Source organism: Dermacentor variabilis, chromosome 1, assembly GCF_050947875.1.
Source record: "Dermacentor variabilis isolate Ectoservices chromosome 1, ASM5094787v1, whole genome shotgun sequence".
Classification (NCBI taxonomy): domain Eukaryota; kingdom Metazoa; phylum Arthropoda; class Arachnida; order Ixodida; family Ixodidae; genus Dermacentor; species Dermacentor variabilis.
The window spans coordinates 184,938,196-184,960,553 of record NC_134568.1 but is presented as its reverse complement, the minus strand read 5'-3'; the positions used below and the strand labels follow the sequence as shown (position 1 = coordinate 184,960,553).

Sequence of the window (22,358 nt, the reverse complement as noted above, 5' to 3'; positions counted from 1 at the left end):
CTGGCGGTTTAGGCCAAACCGGTTAATTCGAAGATATGCGGCAATTCCCGATCCTCATTTCACCGCAAACCGATGAAACGGCAGCCATTCGGAGCCGCGAGGCGATGCCACATAGCAATCGCAATTATTTATAGACGAAGCGTCCAACCAGTAGTACTGCTAGCACAAAAATCAGTCCATGGTACGCCCTGCACACTGCCGAAATGCGTGCCTACAGAGGGGAAGACGTGCTTCACTGCAACGTAGCGGGCATACCGTTTTTTGTCCCATGCTCTCGTCCCCCACTCTGCATGCTCCTCGCAGTTGCAGTGGTCGCAGTATCAGTGCGTGTTCTGTGCCGCTGCCACTGGCTGCCGTTCGCCCATTCTCTCTCTGCGCCTGAGGCGATGTGTGTGCGCACAATGCTGGTCTGCGCCGTTTCTTTGTGTGCGGTGGTAAGGGGTGCTGCAGCTAGCGTGGTTTTTTTTTTTTTTTTCTGAACTATGCAGAAGTGCCAGTGAGCGAAGATGCCAAAGTATAAGACTTTAATGCTACAGCGGAAGTTCTGTTTGATCCAAGAAGCGGGTAAGAACACGTGTTCCAAGACCGAGTTGGCTGAAAGGCACAGCGTGCCCCTCTCGACGTTGTCCACAATATTGAAGAGCAAGTCGAAGGTACTGGAGGCCTACAGCAAGACATATTCTTCGAAGTGGTCGCGAGTACGGGCTCCCACGTACCAAGATGTAGAATCATCTTTACTTCGCTGGCTGCAGAAAGCAAGCGCAGCCCACCTTCCCGTCAATGGAACGATACTGCGGGAGAAGGCCAACGACTTGGCTCTACAACTTGAGCACGAAGAGTTCAAGTGTAGCAATAGATGGTTCAGCCGTTTTAAAGAGCGCAATAATTTGACCTTCGTAGCTGTCTGTGGCGAGAGCGGCAGCGCAAATGAGAGCGTCACCGACGACTGGAAGAAACACACGTTGGTTCCATTGCTTAGCGAGTACGGTACAGATTATGTGTACAGCCTTGATGAGGCAGCCCTTTTTTTACAAGATGCTGCCCAAAAAAATGTTCGCAGCAAAGGACACCGCGATCAAGGGTCGAAAGCAGGGCAAGGAAAGAATTACCGTTTTGTCTGGCACGAACGTGGGCAGTAAACACAAGCTGCCGCTACTCGTAGTTGAAAAGAGTGGGAAGCCTCACTGCTAAATGCATGGCTGCCGCCAAGGGATGAGCTTATCTACTGGCACAACAACAAAGCCTGGGTCATTATGTTTGGCAGCTTGACCACAAATTCGCATCCACAGGCAAAAATGCACTCTTATTTGTTGATCATTGCGCGGTGTATGGTGGCATCCCACACCTGAAAGCTATCAGGATGGTATTTCTTCCTCCGAACACCACGTCGACCTCGCAGCCAATGGACCAAGGCATCATTCACCATATGAGGAAGATTCACCGCCACCACTTGCTCAAGCGCATGCTCGTTTTCTACGACAATGGCAAGGAGTACTCCATCGACCTCCTCGGGGCCATATGTCTTATTGTGTATTATTGTGTATGCATGGAAGCAAGTGGAACCCACTTTGTTCATGCGGTGTTTTGAACACGCTGGCTTCTCAAAGGAAAGCACCGTCGATGCTGATGCTGACTATTCATGTGCACTTTAGGAAGAAGGAGCCGAGTATTGCGACAGCATCAATGCACTCTGTGCAGAGGATAACGAATCCGGTGCAGTCGGCTTCGTTGAGTATCCGAACTTTGAAAATGATCAACAAACGTGCTACTCAGACTTGGAGAGTGAAGCTATCGCTGATGCGACCATGTGCGATGACAGTGACGACGACACTAACGAGCCCTCCCGAGCACCTGCTCTCGGGGAAGTTATCGTATCACTGAACATTATCCGCAATTTTGTTGAGTGCCACGGTGGAAATTCTCAAATGCTGCACGTAGTTGGCCAATTAGAAAACATGACCCTTGGAGCCTCGGACTACAGGACGCGGCAAACCAGCATCCCTGATTACTTTAAGTAATCCAAAGATCACTGAATAAAGGTAGCGCATTCCCGCACCAAAATTTTTTGCCTGGGTTGAATTTTTTTTGTATGCTCGGCTAATTCGAAAAGCTGTTTGGTTCCAACATGTTTTTGTGGTCCCAATGACTTCGAATTAACAAGGTTTTACTGTACTAACTGAGAAAACGTACAATACGAAGCAACTAAAAAAATTTGACATTGTTGACATTTATGTAATGCAAAGCGTTGCGGGGATCGTTGCAGCACGAGACGCGTTTTGTTGTTTTCCTACTGCGTGGTGTTTTAAGAGAGCGACCGAAAATTGAAGTGAAATCAAGGTGGTGGGCCACACTGGATGTCTCCGAAGCAAAACGTGATGCCCACATTGCGCCATCTGCAGCAGGGAACAGCGGCAAGTTTGGATTATCGCCTGCTAAAAGCATGCAGTACGCTACCAAGGGTACTGCGCACCATGCGCTGTAAAACAGATAGGTGAAGATGCTTATCGCAATAAGTTTGGCGGCGACAGCTGTGAATGGGGCATGCGACGACCTGGGCGGAGATTTGCTAGTACCGGAAGAAGAAAAAGCACGCTCTCGTTTTCACAGGAGATGGGCGATTATAAACCATTCTCAATCGTGTGCGCCTTTTCTTGTCCATATGGTATCTAGCAGTCAGAAAAAATGTGCGACTGCAGTCTGCAGCAGGGAACGGCGGCGCGTTTCGGTTATTACCTATTAAAAATGTGCGCACTATGAAACAGATAGGCGAAGGTGCTTACTGTAATAGGACTTGCGGTGATAGCTGTGAATGTCACATGCGATGATCCCGGAGAAGATTTGCTGGTACCGAAATGAGCAAACTGAGTTGGCGCCGGCGTTTTCACTTGAGAAAGGAGGGCAAGTTTTGCGGTGAAGCTGCTATGGTGGGAAGCTGTATAGTGTACTCGATCGCACACGCCTTGTGCATCTTGTTTACACGGGATCTAGCGGCCAGAAAACATGTCATACGATGGCAGTTTGGTGACGTACTGAATGTAGGTGCTTTCCGAGAACGTATGAACTGGTAAAAAATTAGCCTAACTCTATTGGGTCACTTTTTAGTGTTCTCAATTGTGAACATTGGTACCGGGAAAACGTATGTAATGGGGATGTATCAACAAGGTTCTACTGTATTGTTAAAACCAGTATATTATAAGTGGGTTCGACTGTAATGGCATTCCAAACAAGACAGGTGGATGGTCAACCATTCACTGCAAAGAGCGCGGGTGCCAATCATTGCTTGACGAGTGCACAATAATTGCAAGAAACTGAAATGAATTGACAAGTTTGATAATAGAAGCACAAAATATTTCAAATCTGGAAGACTGTGTGGAAGATCGGTGTGGCATTGACTGCATTTTCAGCAAAATAAATAGCATTTTTGAACGGTTGCACACGTGTGGAATGACTTTTCTCGGAGCATGTGCATTGATGTACGGCAATTGTATAAAAAGGTCACGATGGTTTCACAATTGCTGACAGTTTGTACCATGTGTGTATTTTCGTTCCTTGCTTTGGTTCGCATCTTTTACGAGCAATGTTACACATTCTAATGGCATATGAATAGGCTCATGCAGCAACCTTAAGAGAACCTAAATCTCCCTCTTTTCAAACAACACCTCAGATTCATTTCAGAGCTGCCAGCTGGCTGTCGCCTAGCATCAGTAGTACTGGCCAATGGACGACCGCCTCGACACAAGCTGAGAAGTGGCATGGATGACATAAAGGGGTCCTGGACTAGTCCATGGATAACATACGCCGCTGTAAACATCTCAGGCAAGTTTCGCAGCTGTCACGGTGTGTGGAGCTCGCAAGCAGAGCATGAAGTCACCTTTCTCTGAAACGCTCTCTTTTCAACAGATGCCTGCGCCTCTCTCTATTTTGGACGCTTCATTTTCTAATAGAGCGGATTCTCATATGCGGCTGCTATTGGTTAATAGCTGACATCAATCAAGGATGATGTTTGCATCAGTATGCTTCTTCCTACTATATTACTGAGTATATTTATTGACTAAGTTAAATAAACAGGCTGAAGTAAGCGAAAATTTGCTTTCGAATTTCGGTGATTACGTACTTCTGGAAGAATTTTCTGCTCATGCTGAACCGTGGCAAGCTGCATAGCAATTAAACTTTGACCAACCTGCTTATCGTAGCCGTCGGATCTCGGTAAGTTCGACTAGGTTTGATGCTCAACTAGCCTTGAACCATGTGAAACTTAAGGTCAGACTACACGCACGCTTGCCAGCATGTGCTCACTTGGGTTGCTCCTGATTAGACGCATTGGCAGGTTACTGACAGCACTTCAAAATGCACAAGTTGGATGTGGCTACTATGCTTTGGTAGAGCTGGTGAAGGACAAAGCCAGCCTGCACCACGTAGTACGATCAGACTGTCGCACATGAGCACGAGCATGCACTCAAGCCCTGTCATTGTGATGTGTGGTGCGCGACATGGTGCGGGGCTCGGGACGGTCGAGAGCAGACGACGCGGAGTGCACGCGCGCCGAGCTGGAAGGAGGAAGAACGACGACGCCGGAGAGCGCCCGGCACGTGAACGCGCGGCGCAGGAAAAACAACAAAAGAAAAAGCTACCAATGAGAAAAAACCACGGGGCGTCGGGCAGCCAATCAGTAAATGCCAAATCGGCCAGACCACGACAAAAAGCGTGGTGCGCTGGCAGAACGGGGGCGACACGCAAGAGGACACGCAGGGAGACGCCGGGGAGACGCCAGGATCGTCCCAGGAAACGACGGCAGGAGGAGGTCAACCACCGGAGCGGGCGTTGAAGACGGGCCGTCGGGTTCCGGACCCGAGCCCACCAGGACTTCACCCGCCCGGGGCCTCCTGCCAACCTGTTCCTGTGCGTCGCCCGTCTACCTGAGCGTGCCGTCGGCTCCTCAAGGCCGGTGAGCTTCTGCGCCAGTGGGCAGGACGGGAACAGTCGGGCTTCGGGCCCGAGTTCTACGCCAGCTGCCCGGCCAGAACGCCACCCCCGTCTGCCGTGCCGCCTGCTGCCCGAGGCCGGCGTTCGAGCTTCCGTGTCCGTGGGCGAGAGGGGAGCAGTCGGGCTACGGGCCCGAGCTCTCTGCCCGACCAGAACGCCGCCGCCGTCCACTCCTGCCACCCAGCCGCCAGCGTTACCTCGCCTCGCCAGAGCTGGCGCGCTCCCGGCGCCCGGTCGGTCAACCTACGCCGCAACCTTTGGTGAGACCGGCGCCACCCCTTCTGCCAGCTTGTCGCCGCGTTGCCGTGTCGAGACTGCGACGCGTCCCCGCCCTTGTGGGCACGCCCAGACTCGCGCCCTCGTTAACCTCGTTAAAGCCCTAAGTGTGTTCTTGTTTTCTTGAGTGTGTATTTCAAGCATGTTTTCTGTTTCTTTTTATTTGCTTTATGCTTCTTTTGTGTGTGATTAAAAGTCTTTGTGTGTGTGTCCAAACCAACGGCTTCGTCCTCAATTGGGTTCTCGGAGGCTCCGCCTAAGAGAACCGCTAAAACATTGAGTACCCGAACCTTTGCCCCCATAAGTGGGTCATCACAGTCATGTACGAAGCAAACACTGTGCATACAAATTACAGTTGTGTGTAGCTGCGGTCTGCTATGCAGCGTAGAAAGCGGGGCAACCACAGGGTGCCGTGATGAGTCCACTGGCTGAGGGCACTGTGGCTCATCGAGGACAACCGTGTTTGGCTTACATTTGGTGTGTCGTAGGTGCCAAAACCGGAAGTAGTTGCATCTATCTTAACATCCAAATTCAAATTTGAACTGTGCACCACGGTGACGTTCAGTAGGCAGAGCGTTATGGTCATGCTCCATTCTGCATAGCCTTTGCAGTGCAAGGCATTGAAGAATAATAATATTTGGGGTTTTACGTGCCAAAACCACTTTCTGATTATGGGGCACGCCGTGGTGGAGGACTCCGGATATTTTGACCACCTGGGGTTCTTTAACGTGCACCTAAATGCATTGAAGAAGGAGCAGAAGCACCGCATAGAACATGTTTGCTTGCGAATAACTCCGCTTCTGCTGAACACATTGAAGTACTTTTTGGTGCAAAGTATTACCGAAATAGCTTATTTTAACTTCAAATGCATTTCTTCACATTGATAAAAAAATGGTTCAGGGCCCCTTTAATGAGGTGTACTTCATTGTGCTATTATTGCTTATAATACCACCTTTACTCAAATCTAAGCATACACACAAATATAAGAAGGTCCAAAAATAAATATTTTTATGCAAGGTCGCCACGAAAAAATGCTTGCGTCACGTGCACAGACGACTACAGAATCTTATGTCTCGTACTTTGAAGACGTGTTATCGCTATGTCGAAAGGTTGATACAGAGGTGCTGGAGGATGACAAGGTTGGGCATATCTTGAAAGGGATCGCCAACAACGACTTCAGCATTTTAATGTGCAATAATTTCTCTCAATCGATTGACGCTATTACAAAGGAGTGACAGCACTTAGAGCAAGCTAAAAGCCGGCGCATTGGTAATGCGTTTGCCCGCCTTCCCAACACGGTGGCAACGTCCTCTTGCGAAGACCACACGACAGCAAAGCTGTCAGTTCCACCATATCAGCTGACACGGAAGCTGCGAACTTGAGGCCATGACCCCTGCCCCAGTTCACGCTGGTGACTCAAGCTCGATTACGACTCCATTCATCCAAGCCATTGTCCGGCAGGAGCTCGCCAACATAGACATTCATTCTGTGTGCACCGTGGCCAGCCCAACACAATATTCACAGCGTTTGCCCTCATACTATCGAGAGCAGCTATTCGCTATGTGATCTCGTGACCCTGCTACGTGGAGAACCCCGCGACGATTGACCAATAGGCTTTACTTGTCACCCTATTGGCTACGTTGCCCATTACTGCGCCACTCACTGGTCCTCGCCGCCTCGAACACTGTCTACCCCTTACTGCCGTTCGAACAGCAACCGCTTCCCATAAGGATAAATAGTCTCTCCCTGTCACCGCATGCTTATCGGTCATGCTCGCTGCTCATCGTCCCCCTTTAACCCTGCATGTGCCTATCAGGAAAACTAAGCAGTGCAGCGTCTGGAGGCAACGCTGCTTGACGACTCCCACCACAAATCCTCTTCTGATGCTGCCAACGAGACGAAGCTTGTTAGACGATGTTGATGGCGCCACTATTTCTGTGCTCATCGACACTACGGCGCACATCTCTGTGACGAGTGTAGATCGTCACCGTCAGCTTCATAAAAGGTTCACACCTGCCACCTTTCACATCTTCCGCGTCGCTGACAGAGGCACTCCTGCCCTTCTTGGCGTGTGCACCGCCTGCGTCTGCATTGTTGGTCGTCCCACTTCAGTCCAATTTGCTGTCATTGAGAAGTGCCCCCATGACCTAATTCTCGGCTTAGATTTTTTGTCCAGTCATTATGCCCTAATTGACTGTGCGACCAGTGCTCTTCAGCTTGAGCGGCCCCATATTCCGCATATTCCAGCTGACATGCCACCATGCTTATGCTCTCGCCATCACGTTCGCTTGCCGCCTCAAGCTGCAACACATGATACTTTAAAGTCTTCACAATATTCCCAATGGTGACTGTGTCTTGTCTCCAATTACCGACGTTCTGTTAGTCCACGATGTCGCCCTTGCTCACACCATTGTTTCCATTGCTGACAATACAGTGGTTGTAACCCTTCTCAATGTCAGCCTGTTGACTAACTGTGAACCACTGATTGTCAGCATTGTTTCCATTGCTGACAATACAGTGGTTGTGACCCTTCACAATGTCAGCCTGCCGACTAAGGTTACCCCGCAAGGCATGTTGCTGGCCACCATTTCCACGCTTGATACCTGCAAGATTGCCGCTTTGGATACAGATGTTTCACCGCTTTCTTGCTCCGCCAACTTCGCTCCTTGATCTCTTGACGATGGGAGAGAGCCTTGGCCAGCTCTGACCTCGAGGATCAGAAACGTCTGATTTCGGGGGCCCAGGATGCGGCCCGAGCTCAAGGCATTCCGGAATGAGGACGCCTCTCCTAAGTTGCATTCACCCAATAAAAATTTTTATTATCTCTTGACAACATTAACAAAATGATCGCTCCCAATCTGATCCAGGTGCAAGCTCAAGACCTCTGCCACATTCTGGCATCCTATCATGCCATCTTTGATTTTGACAGTCTCCCTCTAGGCCAAACATCAGTCGTGACTCATTGAATCAACACTGGTGATGCCAACCCTTTGCGCCGGCATCCATATCGCGTATCCCGTTATGAACGTCACGTCGTTGACGTGACGTTCACTTGAACTTGAAACATTGTGAACTTGATACATCGGATGGGTCCTTGCCTTGTTTCAAGACTGGTACCACGATAGCCTCTTTCCATGAGGATGGGAGGTATCCAGCAGCCCAAACAGAATTAAAAAGTGCCAGAAGTGTCATCTGTGTATCAGTGTGTAGGTTTTTAATCATGTCATACATGATTTTGTCAACTGCCGGTGCAGAGCTCATATACATGAGCTCAACGCAGCTCTAAGCTCGGCAATATTAAAAGGACAGTTGTACGGTAGACTTGGTCTGCATTTACGGTTTATTGACTTAAGTTCTGCTATTTGCTTATATTTAAGGAATGTTTGTGTTCAGTTTATGGAGCTTGATACACGCACAAAATGTAAGCCAAGGGCATCGGCTTGGTTTTCCAAGATATTTCCTCCCTCATCACGCCTTCTCAGCCAGCACGCCTTCTCAGCCTATTCCATAGGCCTCCTGGGTATTGGGGGCGAGGAGTTACGGAGTCGCCATCTATCGGAAGCGCCTCGCTGGCGTAGTATGAGGGATCACGTGGCGCGCTCCTCATGGGTTTTGATGTCAGCGCTCACTGAAAACACCACGCGCGAGCTCTCCCGGACATTTCTGTAAGTACTTTCGAAACGAGAGAAGTTTTTTACTGTCTAAATAATAATCTTGGGCAAACTGAAATCAGACTCGTTTACAGACGCGATCTCTTTACCGAATACGTACTAGTGAACGCCACTGCGCGCGGTCGCCGCGATGGAGACTTCCGAACCGGCTTTCTTACGTGAAAGGTGGGTAAACGCTGAGAGCAAACTATGTGAAAAATATTCTTATAGTGTTTGAATAACTAAATGTAGCGTAATAGAATGAAGCCTCAATGCAGCAGTCGCACAGATTCGCAGCGACCGACTGCGCGTCTGCATGCTTGTCCGCGCACTGTTTCGCTTTCGCCGCGTGCGCGCTTTCGCACCGTGCCATGAGCTTTAGGCCGCAGAATATGAGCATTTGACAGTATACAAGCAACCATTGTTGCGTGGGCGCTATCAGAGCTGCTCAAAAATAATTTCATTGTAGAGACTTCAACGTGATATGTGCCGTCATGACGATTCAATCTTTTTTTTTTCTTCTAAATTCTTGGACGTTTCAATATTATTTCTCGAGTTGCGTCGCACCGTATGTTTATTGGTGTTTTCAGCGTGCGATTTCCCGCTGCTTCTTTTTTGTAATCCAGTGCACAGAATTCATAACACGAACATATGACCATATGCCATGCTTTTTTTAATGTGCTTCTTACCGCTCCCTTTCCACTCCAGTGAACTTGCCAGTATCTATAGCATCGACAAGTTCATAGACCAAACCGTCATGACATTAGTCGGGCAGCGGATTCGGGCGAGCGTCTCAGCGCGCGTTTTCTGAACATCGCAGACCCGGCGCCGTAGCAGAAATCTTCCTCGCGTCTGTGCTTGCTGCATACCCGAGTTGTAGCCGATTACTATTTGCCAGTTTTATGTTTCGCGAGCCAAGCTTCACGCAGCTTCTTGTCCTGCTGCTACGTATGAATGGCTGACAGCGGGCTCCGTTGCGTACGTCCGGCACTGCGGCACCGAGCCTACCATGTTGCGCACCTAAAGGCAGCCACTACCTATTCTAGTGCTTTCAGTCGTTGTAAAGGAGACACTCGAAGCGGGAATATCTCGCCACTAAATGAGGACCTTAGCGTACAAGGGAATTTAAAACTCGTTTTCAGCTCGCTTCGGCACTCCCGAAGCAGCCGACGCGTCCGCTATGTCCACGTGATCCCTCCTAGCACGTCACGCCGACGGTGGCGCTAGCTTTTCCAGTGGTGGAGCTCGAGGCCAATAGGAATTGATGCCCGAGAAAAACCTTTCCCAGCTTGCTCTTTTAACCTGCTGTCTCGTGTGCCGTCCTTGTGACTTGATATGTTTAAATGCAATGTAATTTTCTGCTGTAGGATATTGGTGCAATCTGCCCCATGCCTTATTTTGTCTTTTTCGTGCATCTCTGCAGTCTTCATTCCACCAAGGAATGCGTTTCTTAGATGCCTGACTGTTTGCTTGTGGAATGAACTTTTCAGCTGCATCAATAATAAAAGCGGTAAAATATGCTACAGCATTATCTATGCCAAAATCGCGTATAAAATCTTGTGATAAGTAAGTACATTCCTTAAAACGCTTCCAATCAGCCAAGTCAAGTTTCCAGCGAGGTACCTGTGGACGAATGTCGTGTCGTGTTAGTCAGATGCCGTGCATTTACCGAATGCTTGTTGTTGATCAGTCGCCTAAATAAGACTGCAGTAGGACGAAGACTCCCACAAATATTCAGGAATGCCTCATGCTCGTTAGCCATATTGGCTTTTGCTAAAGGATCATTCACTTTCACGCCCCCCTAACGCCTGTTAAGTAAATTTCTATTAGAGATCTCGCGTCCGCTAAACGCGTGCCTTTGCTGCTTAAAGAAAAAGAAAAAGACTACAAGCCTGTCTTTTAGACCTATTGGTGAGTTTGCTACAATGACAGCTCTGGTTTAGATGCCCTCAGCGACGCGGTGACCGCAGCATTTACGCCGCGGACCAGACGAGAGCGGTGGATGCTTCTGCTGTTCCCATAGAAGCAAGGGGGCTCATCATTGAGGCACTGCTCGCAGGATCCATATGCGTCTACAATAGTGCAACGAATTCTTGCTTGTGACATTTTAAGTTGAAAGTTATCGGAAAGTGGTCACTTCCAAATGGATTTTCTATAACATTCCATTCTAAGTAAGAAAGAAGTATGGAAGATCCAAGCGCTAAATCTATCGAGGAGTATGAATTATGCACAATATTATAGTAGGTGGGTTTTTTCCTATTAAATAGGCACACACCGGACGTAACAAGAAAGGATTCGATCAGTCGACCCCTCGAAAAGTCCTGGAAACTCCCCAGAGACTGTTATGAGCTATTAAAGTCCCCGACAATAAGAAATGGCTCAGGAAGTTGGTTAATAAGTTCGTAGAATTCTGTTTTGCTCAGGTGATAGTTTGGATGTATGTAGATAGAGCAGACGGCTTGCTCGAATTGCTCGAACTGCAACTGCCTCGAGGGATGTCTGAAGGGCCAAGTGTTGGCAAGCAACTGTTTTATTGACAATTATGGCTACACCACCGGATGAGGTGTTAACCTCGTCATCGATCTTTACGAAAAATAGTGTATGACCAGAGAAAATTTGTCTGTGTAGCTTTTAAGTGCGTTTCCTGAACACACAGTACATTTGAATTAAGTTTGTGTAAGAGTTCGGTTATGCCATCAAGATTGTGGAGGAGACCTCTCACATTCCATTGCATAATTTGTGTATCCATTTTGACAAAGTTTGATACTGTGCGTTCTGGAAAGGAAAGATTAGGTCACAGGGCCCTTTATGGGCGCAGTGATGTGAGTTTTGTCTTTTTTTGAGTGGTCGTGTGGGGCTCGCCGCTCCTTAGGTGCTGGTGGTGCCGTGTGGATGGTTGTTGTGTCCATTGCCTCTTGCAAGGCGCTGAACACGCGCTCTTCCGAGTGCTGTGCTTGACGTGAAGGCCTCGGCACATTCGACGAGACCTTTGAGGCCACCTGCTCAGAAGTAGATGGCCCCTTCCTCTGGGGTGGCGGAACAGCGCTAGCTGCAGCTGCCCGGGGGCCGGATGACGTCACCACCGGCTCACTGCGTGCAGGCCGGACAGCCACCGGAGGCCGTTGTGGCGCTGCCCCCTGACGCGCCACATAGGCAAAGCTGCTCTTATACCCCTGACACATGGGCAAACGTAAAGTACTTTCCAGTAAACGCCTTTTGCTACTCTGAAGGACCCTTTGCAGAAAGGAGTTGCGCCGATGACACACGGCACCGCACTGAACTTCTTTAGGTAGTTCCTCAGATGAACGCCGCAAGAAAAATAGCGCTGGCTGTTAAAGCCACAAGAGAGAAAACATTCTTAAAAATCTGCGTATTTAATTACACTTAGCTACTGTAGAACCTAAATTTTTTTCATTGTTGATGGCCAATAATGCTTATAGTCGTTTATTTTATTCGCGTGTTTGCGTTGTTAGCAGGCATTTAACTTGGTCCAGCAACTAAGTGCAGCCGGTGTTTTGCTGTGCGTGCTGTTTATTCTAGTGATGCCCACGTTTCTGTCGTCCTTTTTCACGTCTTTGTCGTCCCGTCCTCTGTGCGCGCAGGCGTAACACGTTTTATTCAATATGTTATTCCAACAACTGTGGTTTCTTCTGGGTATTTCCTGCGGGCGCTGATTGTGCAGTCTCCATCTCGCGACGTGAACACACCACATGCGCGCAGCAAACAACGACGACACTGCCGGAATTCAACATGGCGGCATTAGCGACGTTATGCGAGCGTTTGAGAGTATAGCTAGAGGAAATCTTCACTATTCGACAAATTGTATTACCGCTAACAAATAAAACATTTTTGCAAGCTAAAAAAAATACCTATGGGCACCGTAGTTGTGTGGCAGGTTTCCTTCTATTGACGAGTTGTGCACGCTGTGTGCGAGAGTAACTCCTTTTCCGCTCGAAAAGTAGTTGCGCGATCTCCTTTCCCGAAAAGGAACTTTGCCGTAAAGGAGATACTCCTTTGTCGTGTGTCACTGCACTTGAACGCCTTTCCGGTAGATGTCCCCTTACCTAAAGGACTTTAGAGTGCCCGTGTGTCAGGGGTATTAGGCAGGTATGACACCCACCTATGTGCCTCCTTGAAAGATATATTTTCTTTGACTTTGATCGCGACAATTTATTATTTTTTTTCATGACGGGCACGACCGTGAGTATGCAGCGTGCTCCCCATCGCAGTTTACACATTGCAAATGCAAATGCAAATCACAGTTTACAAATGCAGTTCTCGCAAGCTTCAGACGTATGTCCATGGGCACTGCATTTCGCACGTTTGGCGGACTCGGCAGCTCTGCGAACTGTGGCCGAAACACTGGCATTTGAAACATCGGAGGGGATTTGGCACATATAGCCTAACATGGAGCTTGATGTACCCGGCCTCGATTGACTCGGACAGGACACTTAAACCAAAGGTGATTATTAGGTGCTTCGTCTGAATCCCTTTGCCATCCTGCCTACTCTTAATTCTTCTGACATTGATCCCATTTTGCTCACTGAAGCCCTCTAGGAGTTCCACTTCAGTCAGCTCAAGCAAATCATCGTCCGACACAACACCGCAGCTGGTGTTCATTGTACGGTGCGGAGTTACTGTTATGTGGGTCTCCCCAAATGACACTAGTTTCGGTAGTTTCTCATATTGCTTCTGATTGCGGAGTTCCAAGAGGAGGTCACCGCTTGCCATCCTCGACGCCTGGTAACCTGGACCAAAAACCATGGTGAAATGGTTCGCACTGGTTTGTCAGACTTTTCAGAGTGAATAACGTGGAAGCGGGGGAAGTTCTGGATTTGGCGTCCAAAAAACTGGAAGACATATTCGGTGCGCCGTTTCTGAAGGCTATCAGGAAATGGGGGGGAAAGAAGTTTCCATGAAAATACATAAAAATTCGGCAACAGTGCCCACCACGGAGTCCAACGAGGAGACATGGCAGAGCTTGCGTACAAGTCTGCACGACGCCAGTCGTACGCCGTCACTATAACCAAATATGGTGTACCCAAGATAGGATAGCCACACAAGGTTAACCCTTGCCGCCAAGGAGAAAGGAAGTAAATGGAAGACAGAAGATAGGAAAGGCCAGAAACTGAGAGAGAAAGACGAAGATATGAGGAGAGATAGACAGGAAAAGGTGACTGCCGATTTCCCCCAGGTGGGTCAATCCGGGGGTGCAGTCTACGTGAAGCAGAGACCAAAGAGGTGTGTTGCCTCCGCAGGGGGACCTTAGCCCTCTCGCTGTCATGGACGTACTGGTACGTCTTCGCACTCGCCCCCCCAGTGTCACTGACGTAGCGGTACTTTCTCTATCGTGCATTCAAAATTTCGCGCCTGAGTGCAAAGCTGGCGCTCCTGGACTGGCCACACCATCTCTTCCTACAAGTTCGTATTTTCGCCCCGACCTGTGTTAGTACATGCATTGAAGAGTACGGTGCGACTGCCACTCGCCCCTCTCTCTCTGCTGAGTGGCGCGGTGGCTCCGCGTTCGCTGGGTCATGCGTCGCGCATGTGGCCATGGGTTCAAGGGTTGTTCGACCATCTCCGCTGGTTTGAAGGTTTTTATTTTTCTTCTGTTGGTGGGTGTCTGCTATGGCACGTCAAGTTCAGGGGCACGCGCCGTTGCCTCTCTGACAAGAGTGACTCGATTGCTGCTTTCGCTCTCTTGCCGCACCCTTGCTTCTGACTTGCAGCAGTAAACGTAAAGCCCCTAGAACTTTGTTTTAGCCTTTTTCCATCTCCGTTTGTCTTCTTGATCATGCAACGTCCCATTTCTCTCCGTTGTGTGGGCGACTGAAAGTGCATCCTCCCTGCGTGCGGTTACTTTCGGATGGCTGAGCGCGCGGGACCTTCGCCTGCTCATTGGAGCAATGGCTCAATTCCGATTCAGAATACGAGCCGAGCTCGGATTCGGACTCAGACAGAGTCTCATGCGAGGAAGAGGTAAGTTCCGCATCGTCAGATTCGGATGTTGAACGGATGTTATAGTCAGGCTGATAACGATGTTTACTAATAACAGCTGCAGAACACTGAAATGTGCATATTGCATCGACTATGTTATTTGTATACCAAGCATAATCAAAAATAAATTGCTATGTTCATTCCCTGTTATGCTTGTTCCCTGAAACCAAGCCGACACTGAGGGTGCGTCACAGCCAGAAAGGTCTGACAGTGAAAGGGTTAAAGGTTCGAACACCCAGCATCAGCTCAACCCCCAGGATCCCCTTTTCCCCGGACACGGCTAAGCCACACACGGTTAAACGTGGGAGGGTCCAACCCTCGTATGCTCGGGTACATGGTGTCGCAACACACCAAACGCCTGCTGACGCAGACGCCCCTGCGGGCGCAGATAGGCAATATTCTAGTTGAGATTAAAAAGCAAGAAATGAATCTTTGCAGGTCATGGGATAGAGCAGACAAGCTGGCCATTAGAGTAACAGAATGTGTCCTATGGAAAGGAACATACAGTCAAAGGCAGCAAAAAATTAGATGGGAAGATGGCACTAGAACATTTGCAGGCGTAGAGTGAGTTCAGTTTATGCAAGTCATGGGTAATTGGAATCTGCAGTAGGCTTAAGATAGGTTGATGATCCTGCTTCCCCATTTACTTCCTCTGTTCCTTTCTTTTTACATTCCACAATAAAAGCACCTTAGGCCTCCTGCTTTTGGAGCTGATAAACACAATTGGTTGTGTTTAAATCATTCAATGAACAGGTTAAAAATAACTGAAGGTACATAACAGAAAATGCAACTGATAAGGCAATCACAACAACTATAATGTGATGCACAACTCAGATAACTGTACAGCAAGCCCTCTTTAAAAAGAGAGAGGAGAGAACTGCATAAAGATAACGCTTTCCTACCTGGTCCAACTTCCAACTCTGTAGAGCTCTTTGCAATGAGATGTATTCTTTTTCTGAGGCCGTTGTCTTCCATAACTTCCTCTGCACACTTTGCAACAGGCTGAAATGCCTTTTGTTAATGGGAGGGAGAGAGAAAGAGTAAAAAAAACACGAAATTGGCAAACTTTAGGAGACAACACAGACAGTGGCAAACATGAAGGAATGAGAATGAATGAGTGAGGCACATGTTCATCTTGTTTCTTCATGCTCATTCTTGTCAGAGCCGCTTCCTTATGCTAGTACAATAAGATGGAACTTCACCAACTAGCCCAACTTCAAGCATTGATGACAAACTCCTTTCTTTGAAAAAGTTTAAATGTTAATGCAAATGTTATGTCAAATAGTAGAAATGGTTTGCCGAGAAGCAAGAACTCTTGGCCAGAACCTTGGTGGGTGCAACAGCCCACTAACTCACTGGACGCAAATCGTTCTGATTCGAAATGTTTTCTCAGTCACTCACTCACCAAGAAACCTGCACTTATGACTTTTGCCTGTCTATTTATGGTCATTGAATAGTTTTACTCAGATGAAGTAACCACTTTGGCAGTCCTACACATACAAACTCATTAAAGAGCAAGAACTACTATATTTAAGGCCTTGTTGCCACTTTAGTTGTGAGTTCACTAGTGGAACTCTGAAAATATGTAAGATCTTACAACAATGCAATACTGTCAAGACAAGGAAGCTTAGACGGTACTCATAAAATGCCCATAGCTCACGATATCACTGAAGTGTGCAATACAAAAACGAAGCACAATAACAGAAATACTAGCAAGACATAGTTGCACACGAAGACTGGTGCCCATTTAAATGACCAAAAATGTTGCAAACTTATTGCGAATTTCAGCACCAATTAAACATTTTCTTCCACAAAATGTACAATTTTATTCTAAACATAGGTAATTACTGTCTTGGGGTTAAGAGCAATGCACAAAATTACTGAAGTTCCTTTTCTGTCTTGTCCATAAAAACATTTAACATAACAGGAAAGGTGTTGCGTTGAGCAACTCTGATCCTGGGCCAGTGGAGCTACGAGAAATGTGACAACTTGTTTAGTTAGAAGTAGCTAGGTCGTTGAAGGGACCGTGAAACTATTTTGACAATTTTCTACAAACATAGCAAGTTGTTAGGGTAAGTCCTTCCGATCATTAAGTGACACATTTAAGCACTGCGCATAATGTGTGTCATTTATTATAAGGTTTTAGAAATGTACATCGCTACCGATCGCACCAGCGCCACTCCTCAGTTTTCAGCCGCCCCATCACCATCTGCATAGTGGGTGCGCATGATATCAGTCGGGAGATCTATCTGATTGGCTACATACATTCCGTCATTGATAATTTTTCTAATTTTATGGTGTTCAAATGTTCGTAACAGCCCGAATGTTGGTGAATTTGTTTCTATAAAAGTAAGTGACAGTAAGAGAATACACAACAACAATTTCTCACTACACTCAAGCACTCTCGGCACACAGCAACTGCCATATGCTGGTGTTTCATTGTGCTCCGTGCTGATGCGAGCTGTCCGGTCAGTGTGGGTCTCTAGGCTTCCTTTCGCGAGGACCGTGAATGACCATAATTGCGGGCTGCAAATCTAGCAATTAGCAAGCGGAGTGGCTGAAGCGCATCGGGCTGGCGGTATCCAATCGCTGCCAAGATCTACACGTTTGCAGCCGTCACTTCGCGCTGGAGGATTACTAGAACAATAAAGAGTTCTAAAGTGTCCGATGTTCCGGCAAATGCAGGCAGCCCGAGTATTTTGCCATATGGTGGAGGTGCAAATATGGGTGGCCTGCATGGTGCAGCTAAACACAGAGCTAATATAGCAGTAACCGAGTGTATTATACTTTGCTGTTGGTGTAAATTTTCAGCAGCAGCGTAACCATGAACACATTTTCTTTTTAAATGTTTAAAATGTTTTGCACTTGGTTTCAGCAATATTAGCTCTGTATTTTGCTGGTTGAGCTACGCACCACCAGGTGGCTGCACCGTGCAGGATGCTTACGTTTATGCCTCCCGCTCATGCGTCAAAACGCCCAGCTCACTTGTGTTTACCTGAATGCCAGACATGCTTGGTGCTGCGACAAAATGCTCACAACGCACGCTGCTTGGATAGCTCTCACTGGGGAAACAGAGAGAGAGATTGTGAAGAGGAAGAGGTGCTATTATCTGCAACCCTCTAGGGAGCATGGCTCAGTGCATTGGGAAGGGGGAGTGGGGACAAAAAGTAGTGACGGCAAGGCAGCTGGTGGAGTGGTTGGAGAGGCTTTGCATGCTGGCTCCACAACACCAAAAGTAGATGACATGACGTCACATAGTGACATGGAGCGCCGATTGCACCCACCAAAGTGTCATAGCGGCTATGGTGTTGTGCTGATAAGCACGAGGTTGCAGGATCAAATCCCGCGGCAGCAGCCACATTTCCATGGGGGCAAAATGCAAAAATGCCCAAGTCCTGTGCATTGATATTAAAGATCCCCTGGTGCTCAAAATTAATCCGGAGTCCCTTACTACGACGTGCCTCACAATAAGATCATTGTATTGGCATGTAAAACCCTAGAATTCAATTGAATTCAGCCCCGATCACTCAGCAAATGAGTTGGAGAGGTAAAGCACTTCTAGGGAGGAGGGTAACTTGTAATCATCCATAGCTCTCTTAATTAATGCAAGACGCTTCCCTTAAATTGCGGTGGGAATGTTTTAGTACCTGTACCCTACGTTTAATGTTGCCACTCACCCATTTGGCAATATTAATGTATAAACCCCATGCAAGCATTCTTGTGTGCAACAGCAACAAGTGACAATGGAGATGGCTGTCGCATACGCTCGTCGCCTACAAATTGTGCCCTATCTGGCCGACGACTTTGAGCGATGTCTTCCCGGTGTTGCCACTGAGGGCAGTAAATACGTGCCAAAACTGGCATGACGCATGCTTTAATTTAAGTTGATGTGTTTTACTGCAAGGAGCAGTGTAAAATATTTCTGAAGGTGTTGCAGTAGATTCCTATCCTTGCACGTATCAAAATTTGGTTGTTTGCTCATTCCGTGCGACAATCAGTAGTACTTGACTGATGTACAGTCTGTTTCACATTTAGAGGAAAACTCGGAGCGCATGCATCGCGATGCGGCAAGCGGTTGAGTCAGGCGGCAGCAGCAGCTCGCGCAGGCACAGGTGCTCGAGGGGCGGGGTCTTGTTCCGCATCGCCTGCTACGGTGGCGCACGCTGGCCAAATTGTCGGGAAGCATGTTACTGTCAGGGGCAGCGCGTGGATTTCATCGTTACTGCGTGAAATGAGCGGAATTCTTTACTAAGCGTTGTGCGACGCCCACTGATACGCCTTGAAGGTATGTTCATCGCTGAAAGGTGCAGGGCAATCATAGACGATGTACTGATTTCATACGTTCTTGACAGCCCATTCCCAGAAGACTATATATTCCAACACGATAGGGCGCCGATCCCCACTGCTCGTGTTGTGCAAGAACTGCTCGAAGAGCGTGCCATCACTCTCCTGGAGTGGCCGTCCCAATCCCCGGGCATCATCATCATCATCAGCCTGGTTATGCCCACCGCAGGGCAAAGGCCTCTCCCATACTTCTCCAACTACCCCGGTCATGTACTAATTGTGGCCATGTTGTCCCTGCAAACTTCTTAATCTCATCCGCCCACCTAACTTTCTGCCGCCCTCTGCTACGCTTCCCTTCTCTTGGAAACCATTCCGTAACTCTTAATGACCATCGGTTATCTTCCCTCCTCATTACGTGTCCTGCCCACGCCCATTCCTTTTTCTTGATTTCAACGAAGATGTCATTAACTCGCGTTTGTTCCCTAACCCAATCTGCTCTTTTCTTATCCCTTAGCGTTGCACCCATCATTCTTCTTTCCATAGCTCGTTGCGTCGTCCTCAATTTAAGTAGAACCCTTTTCGTAAGCCTCCAGGTTTCTGCCCCGTACGTGAGTACTGGTAAGACACAGCTGTTATAAACTTTTTCTTGAGGGATAATGGCAATCTGCTGTTCATGATCTGAGAATGCCTGCCAAACGCACCCTAGCCCATTCTTATTCTTCTGATTATTTCAGTCTCATGATCCGGATCCGCAGTCGCTACCTGTCCTAAGTAGATGTATTCCCTTACCACTTCCAGTGCCTCACTACCTATCGTAAACTGCTGTTATCTTCCGAGACTGTTAAACATTACTTTAGTTTTCTGCAGATTAATTTTTAGACCCACCCTTCGGCTTTGCCTCTCCAGGTCAGTGAGCATGCATTGCAGTTGGTCCCCTGAGTTACTAAGCAAGGCAATATCATCAGCGAATCGCAAGTTACTAAGGCATTCTCCATTAACTCTTATCCCCAATTCTTTCCAATCCAGGTCTCTGAATACCTCCTGTAAACACGCTGTGAATAGCATTGGAGAGATCGTATCTCCCTGTCTGACGCCTTTCTTTATTGGGATTTTGTTGCTTTCTCATCATTAAAGGCTAGGGCTCATTGAAAGTATCACTGGCGCACCATCCTCCATCAGTGTCCTGAGGATAGGCTTTGGGCCACCATCGTCAGTGAGTGAGACGTGCTGCGAATGAACACATCGCTGGCCAAGTCACTCTACACTTCACTGCATTTCAGGATGAGCGCTGCCATCGCTGCCGCTGGGGACATGGCGAGATACTAAGTGAAGTTTGGAGCTTGACAAGTCCAATTCCCCACTGGCAGGCAGGGTCTGCTTGGTGTAGTGAATGATTGCCGAGAAAAATCTCTTCCAGCTCATTGCTTTAACTTAAAACATTCCTTTATTCATATCCATTTGTTTCATCGTGTTTGACCCCCGTAGTTATTGTTGAGTGCTTCATTTTCCTTTCGAGTCAAATAAAGACCTAGCCCGTTGCGCGCACATCTTGGTGCGTCTTGTCGCTGGGTGTTACGGTAGCACACACAGTGAAGAAATACATGTGCACGCACTCAGTACCCCGGCTTTTCGAAAGAACAAACGAAGTATGCTGCCACAAGAAGTTTGTGGAACTCCATAATTGCCATTAAAGGCTCAAAGTTTGGCATCGCACAATGTTTAGTAAAAGATATCTGCTCAGTTCCCGCAGTAACAATGAAATTGGTGCACTGCCCCTGACAATAGCACGCTTCCCGACAATGCGGCCAGCGTGCGCCACCGTAGCAGACGCCGCAAATCTCGACTCCGCCCCTTGAGTGTCTGCGCCTGCGCGAGCTGCTGCCGCCGCCCGACTCCAGCGCTTTCCGCATCGCATTGCATTTCGAGTTTTCCCCTAAGTGTGAAACAGACTGTCCATCCAGTTCCAGCTTTGCGCTATTGGCTAGTCGTGCATAGCACTTCTGGGCAACGAATCTAGACTCTGTTCCATACATAGCAGTCAACACTGTGGAGGCTAGAGACTTCTTGCAGTGGCTTCGTTCGCACTTGGATATAGTTCAATGTTTTTTTACCGCAATTGTGCGCAACTGTTTTTTATATAGGCTCAGTATTAAATGAAACAAGTTTCAATCCTTAGAAACAAACACACTGCGGCATACACGGCTGCTAATGCGTTGTTTTAGATCATTTTAATTTTTTTTTATTCATTCGGGTTTTTGTATTTGCAACACGTCGCGAGGAGTCTCAGGTGCATGCTCGCGCGAGCGAACGCTGTTGGCGCACAGCGAAGCATCGACGGAACGCGCGAAGTGATAACTTTTCTTGACCGATCTTCTTGCGTTGCTTCCACAACGTTGACTGCTATGTGTGGAAGGAATTATAGATTTCTAGAACCGAGCTACAATAACGAGCGATCTGTTCGCGTAACGGCCCGTTTCGTCGCTCAAAGCCGTCGCGCACAATGTGCGACGCGTGAAGGAACGCTACTGTGGTTAGGCCACTATACATCCACACACGTGGACCAAACGTCACTGAACACAACACTTTTATATCAGCTAGTTCTCGAAGAAGTTGAAATTTATTGTAATTGAAAGTTTTGAAATTTATTGAAAGTTAAAATTTATCACCAAGTGTCGTTCTGGCAATTACATCTACATGCTCAGAGTGGACCAGAGGTACATACTCCCGTCGCGTTTCACTCCTGTAAGATTGGGCTGGCTCTTAACGAATAACTTGAAGAAGTTATGGATTGCAAGAGCATACCTCGCACGCGTACACAACTTCAGCTCCGTGCTTTGCTGCCATCATTGCCAAAAGACCAGAACCGGTGCCGATGTCCAGAACTATCGCCCTTACTCCGTGCGCATGGATCGCATCAATAGCTTCGCATAACGCGAGATGGTACTTTTGGTTCTGCAAAACAAAGCATGACAATAAGCTTCAAGTAATCACGAAGTGCAAAATCACGTGCGGCAATTATGAAAACTGCGTGTTACTCGTTCTTCGTCGTGGAGCATGTCGCCAAACGCAATCCTGAAAGACAATCGGAACGCAGCATTAATCACACCACATAGTGCTGCCCAAATGATAATAGCCCACCAATATAACACGACAAAACGAGTACAAATA

The 22,358-nt window shown here is 47.9% G+C and overlaps 1 protein-coding gene across 3 annotated transcripts in view; it reads right to left on the bottom strand.

The window, feature by feature from the left end:
* LOC142588953 (protein arginine N-methyltransferase 7-like) overlaps positions 1-22,358 on the bottom strand; it is a 106,915-nt gene that overhangs the window by 79,765 nt on the left and 4,792 nt on the right. For all 3 annotated transcript variants that reach the window (XM_075700760.1, XM_075700758.1, XM_075700765.1), the window contains exons 2-4: positions 22,226-22,262; positions 21,993-22,142; positions 15,809-15,917 (exon numbers count right to left, since the gene is read on the bottom strand). In XM_075700760.1, coding sequence (XP_075556875.1) covers positions 15,809-15,917; positions 21,993-22,142; positions 22,226-22,246 — 280 coding nt within the window. In that variant the 5' untranslated portion in view covers positions 22,247-22,262. The remainder of the gene's footprint in view (positions 1-15,808; positions 15,918-21,992; positions 22,143-22,225; positions 22,263-22,358) is intronic.